At 49.2% G+C, this 9,159-nt stretch overlaps 1 protein-coding gene across 1 annotated transcript; it reads left to right on the top strand.

Moving 5' to 3' along the window:
• The first annotated feature begins 3,266 nt into the window (after window positions 1-3,266).
• On the top strand, window positions 3,267-8,364 carry FZD1 (frizzled class receptor 1). The gene has a single exon (XM_085631138.1). The coding sequence runs from the start codon at window positions 3,917-3,919 to the stop codon at window positions 5,639-5,641; it is 1,725 nt and encodes a 574-aa protein (XP_085487264.1). The 5' UTR covers window positions 3,267-3,916; the 3' UTR covers window positions 5,642-8,364.
• The last annotated feature ends 795 nt before the right edge of the window (window positions 8,365-9,159 follow it).

The raw sequence follows: 9,159 nt of genomic DNA, 5'->3' as shown, positions 1-9,159 counted from the left end.
ATTGATACATTTAAGTGTAGGTCCCCAGTGAATGGTACTGACTAGACCTAAAGTCTGTTAATTAAATGCTAGCAGTGAGCCTGCAACACTCATTGTGCCACCCACTAAAGTAGCCCTTTAAAGTCTCAGGTCTGCCCTTGCAGGTTGTGGTACAGTTTTAAACTGCCATTTCGATCTGGCAAAATAAACCTTTTGCCAGTCCTAAACAATCCTTTTTACAACATGTAAATCACCCCTTCGGTTAGTCCTTAAGAGCCCACAGGGCAGGGTGCATTGTATTTAAAAAGTAGAACATGTGTTTTTAAGTTTTAGGTGTCCTAGTAGTAAAAAACACCTACATTTGTTTTGTTTTTCAATACGACAAGGCTTATCTCGCTCATAGGATAAAATGGAGTTACCTTATATGTTATTAAGTGATAACTTAAGTATGGGAGCAGATAGGAAAATTATGTTTACACTCATATTAATTGCAATATAAAATCCTCTTTAATGGTAAAGTCAGATTTTAAGTCACAATTCTGAAAATGCCACTTTTGGAAAGTTGGTGCTTTCCTGTCCTAACCATTTGATGCCTGCTGCCTGTGTTCTGGATCACATGACTGTATATAGCTTGGCAGTTGTGCTTTGTCTATTCCTCTCAAATAAAGGGAAAAATGGGTTTTAGCAGGATGTACAATCCTGCCAAAATGGTTGGGGCAGAGGTGTTCCCTAACCCACTTACATTTAAAAGGGCTGCCTCTAGCACACACACACACAAAGGAACCTGACACTAGTCTTTATCATCCCAGTATACATTGAGCCTTGACAGAGGGAGGGAAGAAGCTTCCAGAACCAGATATGTGGATAGTGTAGGGAGTCGCCAACTTCAAAGGCTGGCACCAGGTGTGCATATTCGACCTCCTGAGCCACTCATCAGATCACTTTTGGACCTGTGGAAGACTAGGAAGAGGGACAGCACTGCTGCAGAAGGAACTGACCTGATGCCTGAAGAAGGAGGCCTGGACCTTCTCCTTGAACCCAGAACCACCAGAGTGACTCCAAGTGCTAGCTGGCTGGCCTCCTGTTCTGAGCTACAGGGACACAACAAGGGCAAGCAGCGGCCCATGCAGGTAAGAGCCGTAGGGCAGTGGGGCCTGGTGGGGGGGGGGGGGGAGAGAGATTTTGATAGACAACCACGAGGGCAAAAATATTATTTATTATATTTTCCCTTGTGGTCGTCTGTCGAATCCCCCCCCCCCCCCAAACCAGCCCCACTGCTCTTACCTGCACGGGCCCCGACTATGCCCAGCTGACCTGCTGCACTGGACCTGTCCGAGTCCTACTGGACTCTGCTGGAGTGATTCCCTGATGCCCAAGAGGTGCCTTCCCAGGTCCTGTACCCTTGGATGGCATCAAAGAGAATCCCTTTCTTGCCTAACTGAAGACTGCAACAAAACTTGTGAGAAGAGGCGTAGGGCCACGCAAGGCCTCGCCGCACAGTGCGGTTGAAAAGATCCATGGTGGGAAAGGACAGCGAGCAAGGCGCAACGCCCTACAAAGCCTCACAAGAAAAAGTTCATTAGAACCACAGTCGGCCTGAAGTTGTGAGCAGATACCCTCAGTTGGTGCTTTTAGGCAATATATTTACCTAAATATTTAAAATTGCTTATCTCCAGCTCTACTGATTGGATTTTTGTGATTCAGTATCATTTTATTCATTAAAATGTACTCTATTTTTTCTAGACTAATGATGGATTTTTCTTGTGTTGCGTTTTTGCTTTATTACTGTTTGTGTGCTGCATAAATACTTAACACGTTGTCCCTAACTTAAGCCTGACAACTTTGTGACAAGCTACCAGAGGGTTAATTTAGTGACTTTTGTGGTTCGCCCTGACAAGGATTATGTTTATCAATTGAGTGTGGCTTCCATCTCTAATAACCCAACTTTTCACAATCGTCCGAAGTGGGGCCGGTATGTCCAGATGAGGGTTCCGTGCACAATGTGTCACTAGACCCAAGGTATACATACATGACTGATAAGCCCCTAGGAAGGGCATAACCAGTCCTGGGTTGCTTGTGTTCTGGTTCAGGGAGGACCTAGTCTGGCAGTTCAGGCTGGACTGTTCCCACTGAAGCAGGGTCAAGACTTGCTTGCTTATAGCTGGTCCTAAAGGCATGGTGTGCAAGAGCCAGAGGCTGAGATTAATTAAAGCATTCCTTCCATCACTTTTTCGTATTCTTTACTATTTCTAAAAGTAGCATTCTCCCGCAAACTTAACAACGGTGGCTATTGAGAGAAAAGATCACAATTTTTGCAAAATATCACGTTTGTTTCAGTTGTCTACAGACAGAAAAGCACTTAACACTTACTGCTCCAATACTTTGCTTTTGCAATTGAAACTTCAAGTAGGTGGGGTCATATTGTATCCCTCGAGTCTGGGGAGTGCAACAAAAACACTTTTCTTCTACTAACTCAAAACAGTCAACAGGCTACAAACGCTCTAGCTGGTGAAAGACCGAGACATTCTCAAAAGCGGTGAAACTCTTCGCCTCCCAGACTGGGCCACACCCAACTCCACCTAGAGCCAATCCCTGGACGGTTCGGGCGGCGCAGGCAACAGACTTTCATTTGCAAGGGATTGTCGAACATTTATCACAGAAACAAAACTCTGTACCGCACAATCCTTTTCCCGCTGTATGCCAACTCTTTTTAACAGCACAGAGATAGTGCTAATACACCAGCTGGCGAATGGTAAAGTGCGCGCGTAGATTACAGGCGTGTTTTTTTAGGGGAGAGGCGAAGGGGTGGGCGGATAAAGTTATAAAATCCAAAATAGTGTTGTTGTGGAGTACAGCGGATATGAAGTGGGAAGATAACGATGTATAAAATCCAGAATACTGCGTTGTCGTAGTAGTTGGGTGTTTTGGTGTATTTTGGTGAACGATTAGAGATAGACTAGTCAGGAGTGTCAATCAATTGCAGCGGGGCGGGGGTGGGGGGCAGTATCAACCGTGATACTAGTAATTACTGTCTATCGAACACCTGTTGGTGCAAACCCACCGGTGGACTTTGTATGCTCACTCTTAGTGAATCCGTAGAGTTGTAACAGAGTTTACCAATATTTTCAGGAGAAAGTAAACACGTCAACTGCCACCTCGATCGAAATGCACATATTAGTTCAAGCAGCTTGCTGCTGCCTCAGTAGGTGACAGTAGCGTCAAAACTGCACAACGACACGAAGAGTGAATGAAACACACCGCGCAGCCTTGCGCGCTCCAGGATAGAGCTGTGTGGCGCGATGAACATGACTCGTCTCCGTGCCCCGACCTGTGCTCATGTTCTGGCAATTGCGCGGGGGCCCGCCTCGCCCCCTCCCCGCAGTGCTGGGCCCACACACTGTCCGCCTTTGTGTCATCCCCGCTGTGCGAGAGTGTGCTGGCTGGCTACAGGCATGGCTCCAGCCAATGGTAACTTGGCAGACGGTCCCTGGCCTCCGAGCGCGCACGTCAGTTCCAAGGCCCCTCCCCCAGCAGTGTAGTAGGGGCAGACGGCAGGGAGTCTGGAAAGCAGGATCTCGACGGGAGAAGGGAGTTCGGCGAAAGGCGAAAGCGGGTGGGCTCAACAGGAGGTGCCGCTCCTACTGCGCGTAGCACCGCAGGAGGCAGAGAAGCCCCGACAGCCGGAGCGCTGCAGCCCAGCTCGGGGCTAGTTTGACAGCCCGGGGAACCGTCTTCCTGAACTTTCTTGGGGAAGGGAGTGCCGGGAGGTTCCAGCCCGACTCTCCCGGGGCAGCGAGACTTGCACACACCGCCGGCTGCCCGCCCACTCGTCCCCAGCATGCGGTGCTGGCGCGGCAGCCCCCTGGACAGCAGCAGAGCGGCACGGAGAGATGAGTGAGCCCCGCTGAGCGCAGTCAGGAACCGCGGGCGGGCAGCCATGATCAGGCGGCGGGCGCCCAGTGCGGGAAGGTGGGTCCCGTGGCCCGGCTGCCCCTTACTGTTACTGCTGGTCTTCTGCGGGGGCTCCCTGCGGGCGCAGCCCTTCAACGGCGAGCGGGGCATCTCGATCCCGGACCACGGCTACTGCCAGCCCATCGCCATCCCGCTGTGCACGGACATCGCCTACAACCAGACAATCATGCCCAACCTGCTGGGGCACACGAACCAGGAGGACGCGGGGCTGGAGGTGCACCAGTTCTACCCGCTGGTGAAGGTGCAGTGTTCGCCCGAGCTGCGCTTTTTCCTGTGCTCCATGTACGCGCCGGTGTGCACGGTGCTGGAGCAGGCGCTACCGCCCTGCCGCTCCCTGTGCGAGCGGGCGCGCCAGGGCTGCGAGGCGCTCATGAACAAGTTCGGCTTCCAGTGGCCCGAGACGTTGCGCTGCGAGAAGTTCCCGGTGCACGGCGCCGGCGAGCTCTGTGTGGGCCAGAACACCTCGGAGCGGGAGGCGGGCGGCACGCCCAGCGCGGCGCCGCCGGAGCTCTGGACCAGCAGCCCGCAGGGAGGCGGGGGCCGCTCTACTCTGCTCCGGGGCGGGGGCCCGGCCGAGCGCTTCACCTGCCCGCGGGCGCTGAGGGTGCCAGCCTACGTCGGCTACCACTTCCTGGGCGAGAAGGACTGCGGCGCCCCCTGCGAGCCCCGGCGTGCCCATGGCCTCATGTACTTCGCGCCCGAGGAGTTGCGCTTTGCGCGCATCTGGATTGGCATCTGGTCGGTGCTGTGCTGCGCCTCGACGCTCTTCACTGTGCTTACTTATCTGGTGGACATGAAGCGCTTCAGTTACCCCGAGCGCCCCATCATCTTCCTTTCGGGGTGTTACACCATGATAGCCGTGGCGTACATCGCCGGCTTTCTGCTGGAGGAGCGAGCCGTCTGCAACGACAAGTTCTCCGAGGACGGCTACCGCACGGTGGCCCAGGGCACTAAGAAGGAGGGCTGCACCTTCCTCTTCATGCTGCTGTACTTCTTCGGCATGGCGTCATCCATCTGGTGGGTCATCCTGTCTCTCACCTGGTTTCTGGCTGCTGGCATGAAGTGGGGCCACGAAGCCATCGAAGCCAACTCGCAGTACTTCCACCTGGCTGCTTGGGCCGTGCCCGCCGTCAAGACCATCACTATTTTGGCCGTGGGACAAGTGGACGGTGATGTGCTGAGCGGCGTCTGCTTTGTGGGCATCAACAGCGTGGACGCTCTGCGTGGCTTTGTGCTCGCCCCACTTTTTGTCTACCTCTTCATTGGCACCTCCTTCCTGCTGGCTGGCTTTGTGTCACTATTCCGCATCCGCACCATCATGAAGCACGATGGCACAAAGACCGAGAAGCTGGAGAAGTTGATGGTGCGCATTGGCATCTTCAGCGTGCTCTACACCGTGCCTGCCACCATCGTCATAGCCTGCTACTTCTACGAGCAGGCCTTCCGGGAGCAGTGGGAGCACACCTGGGTCACTCAGAGCTGCAAGAGCTACGCCATCCCCTGCCCGCCAGCTGGCCACGGCCACCCCCACATGAGCCCCGACTTCACGGTCTTCATGATCAAGTACCTCATGACGCTCATCGTGGGCATCACTTCGGGCTTCTGGATCTGGTCGGGCAAGACTCTCAACTCCTGGCGCAAGTTCTACTCGAGGCTTGCCAACACCAAGCAAGGGGAGACCACTGTGTGAGCCTGGCCAGCCCTGGGGGTGGACTGGGCCTGTGTCCCTTTAGGTCTATAGTGAAATCCTTCCATTTCTTTGTGGGGTTGCCCCTGAAAAGATTGTGGCAGGGCTTGGTGACATGCTGATGCCCGTATCCTACCGGCACCAACCTGTCACAGCAACCTCCAAGCAGTAAATTGATAGATTTCCCCATAAGCCACCCCTGCCCTCCCGCAGATGGACCATCTCCTATCACACTCTTTTAATGGCTTCCGGATAGGCCGGACTGGCACTGGTCACAGTGGCGAGACCCTTTGAGTGCAGCGCTATCCAACACACTGTGTCGAGGTGTAAATAGCTTATGTAAGATTTTGTAAGTATATTTGTATTTAAAACGACAAAGATAATCCATTTTAAGTTAGTGAGTTTTTAACACTATGTGGAGATCCGAGAAGTGGCACTTAGTTTAAAGTACATAAAAATACCGGAGAAATTTCAGAGGAACAGGGTTTTTTTTTTTTAACCTGCTTGGAACGTAACTCTCCGTTTTTTATATTAACGCAACAGAATGGACGGCGGATGAGCTACTCTCTGCTGCCCTATTACCTAGGCACCACTTGGCATCGTTAAGGGTAGATATGCTTGCCTGACATGGACATTTCCAAACGCGGCAACTTTTATTACATTGGCCAGTGATGTTTCAAATCTCATGTACGGTTATAGAAAACTCAAATAACAGGCCCACTGCTGATAAGATTGCCCAGGAGTGTTTACACACACGCATATATTCCATATCTCCATCCTGTCGCGAGGCAGGTCGGAGATTCACACTCACTAGAGGAAACGCATTATCAAGGCGGGCCTGTGGTGTATTTTTAAATTCTCTTGAAGGAACACAGGGAACATTTGCACGCAGATGCCCCAGGTCTGCACGGGGCTGTGTTCTTGGAACGGTAGAACCTAATCGTTTATTTGTATGGGAATCCGGCAGTAGAGTCCCGTCATCCAAGTTCTCTCTAGTTAATTAAAACTGACCCGGAAGCTAGTTTTAAATATTTTGCCCTAGTGTTTCGGTTCACTTCCAGCACAGGCCTGCCACTTGAATACAAATGAACTGCAAAGCCGTGTATTTGGTAGGCACGTCCCCCTTTAACTGGTTAACATTTAACCAAATCCAGCATATGACATATATTTATTTACTCATACGTTCTGTATTTAGTCTTTAAAGAAAGCCTGCATCTGTTACATAAAATGCCACAAGGAACCTTGCTTTTTGCGCACATGCCCGGGCAACTTTTATTTTAGTGTCTAAGAAATTAATCTCTATAGCCACAGCTACTTTAAGTACACTTCATATTCACGCCCAAAACGATGTTCTCAGCACGCCTGGTCATTTTTGTTTTGCCTTCCATTCTTTGTGGTGCGAAAAGTTTATTCTCATTTATTTTTTTGGTTTTTATTGTAGTTTTTTTTTTTTTTTGCAAGTCTGCGAGTGCAACATAATGCACAACATTGCATTTTATTTCCAATATAAGGGACACATATCCATTATGTCACTTTCTCTCAGGTTTAGCGAGCTGCCCCCGCCCCTCTTTTTTTTTCATCGTGTGCCGTTTATTTTTAATTTTTTTACACACATTCTCGAGTGTATATAGAGATTTCCCCCTTGCTCCCTTCTTTTTCTATATGTGGTACGAGGAAAAATGTGAAATGCATCACACGTTCATAAACTTATCTTTTATCACTTCTGAACAAAGGTCTGCACTATTGAATTTTCTCCCCCAAATGTTCATCACATCAACAACACTGCATATTTTTGTTTCTTTACAATTACAGATTTTCAGAAGCAAGACTGCGTTTTATAATGCAAACTTTTATGTGGAAGTGTAAACGTGATCATGTGCATTTATCGAACTATAAGTTTGTCACAGCTGTTCAAATGTGGATAAAGCAAGTCTGTTTGAAAGGGGTCTGTTACCCGGGTGGGTGTCGCTGAGGAGTTACTGGGGAAAAGAAACCGATTTGACAATTGCGTTGGTTAGGAATGCTTTGTAGGGTCTCGAGACAAAGGGGTTGTTCTTCCCTAAAGAAGGTGCCCAATTGATGTCAACTGTAATGGTAATAACATCGAGCCTGATTTTTTGGAAATCCAAGCTTGGGGAGGCTGCAGGAGTTTCTCATCTGCTGGTACAATAATTGTTGGTCATTTGAAGTTACTTTGACTTGAAGGGGAACGTTTGTAAAAGCTTGAATTGTGGAACTGGTTTACACAGGGAAACGTTTCAAAAACACAATTTCACTTGTCACTTTTATAATTCCAAGTCTTGCCTGTGCTCTTGATAAAAGCAATGTATTTTTACATGAAACCTGCTCTCTTGCAGAATGTGTACACACAATCAGTTCATTGTCATTTTAACATTTTTTGTTTGCAGTCAATTTAAGGGTAATCTTTCCTCTTGAATACTCAGCATTTCGAGAATGATCTAAACCCTTTCCACACCGGACATTTTTTTTTTTTTTTATCTCTCAAGAGGATATTTTCTTCCTGAAACTATAGGTCCGCTAAAATGTTTTTATATATGATAGATTGCTCTATTTTACGATGAACTCAAAATAAAATAAGTACATACATGTAAAGATAGACGTGTACGCTTTTTTAAAACTGTATTCCTCAGTGAGGACTGGTGCCTTTACCAATTTTGGTATGTACAGTAATAAAAAAGGCCTTGGTGATTGCCGGGCACAATCATTTTTGCCGTGGTTTGTTTTACTTGTGTGAGCTGGTCTGACCAGCACTTGTTCTTATCGTTTGCCTGGTACATGCAGCACTTCTACTAACCAAGCACCCGCCAAGCTCCATACCAACTGAGACTACAGAAGCACACTAGTTTGGAGGTGTTTCGAGCTCCTGCAAGTTGCTTTGATCGAGGGCTCACTACTGTCTAATCTAAACAAAGACCGTGAGGCCTGCTGTGTTGTTAACCCTTTCAGATTCCTCTCCATTGCTGAAACACAGCTGGCAAGTCTTATCAGCTCGGGACCTCTTTGGAGGTAGGGGTTAGGGCTGTCCTTTGCGTGTGGTGTGACGCTGCATTGTTATAGCTGATGGGCTTACATCGTGTACTCACCCCCCCCCCCCCCCCCCCCAACCTCGTTTTTCCGTGTTTATCTTCTGCGTGCTGCTTTGTCACGATTCAGAACACGCTGTACAGCTGGGCCTTGCGTTTCCTTTTTTTAAATATAAATATTACATTCCCACAATTTGACAGAGCAGTGCCGTGCATCTCTGAATAACTCTTGCCCATGTTGACATGAAGGCCTTATTCGGTAGTGCCTCGGTTTCTAGTACGCACACGCGCTCGCCACGGCGCTGGTTTCCTCGTACACATCCTCAGCTTCAGGGCAGACCAAGGCTAGATGCGTCCATTTTTTGCCGAATGTAGTTTACCTAGTGTCTATTGGTGTTGGCCACAGCATGTTTATTTAATGTTTTTTTTCTGTAGAACGCCCCCTGTTCCAAGCGATGGTTGAACACTATAAAAGAT

The sequence above is a fragment of the Triturus cristatus genome, chromosome 10 (assembly GCF_964204655.1).
Source record: "Triturus cristatus chromosome 10, aTriCri1.1, whole genome shotgun sequence".
Lineage (NCBI taxonomy): Eukaryota > Metazoa > Chordata > Amphibia > Caudata > Salamandridae > Triturus > Triturus cristatus.
This window is presented reverse-complemented; position numbering and strand designations above follow the sequence as displayed.

What these genes read in the sequence shown, in the direction of transcription:
- FZD1 (XM_085631138.1), top strand. Translation starts at nt 3,917, where the DNA reads ATGATCAGGCGGCGGGCGCCCAGTGCGGGAAGGTGGGTCCCGTGGCCC.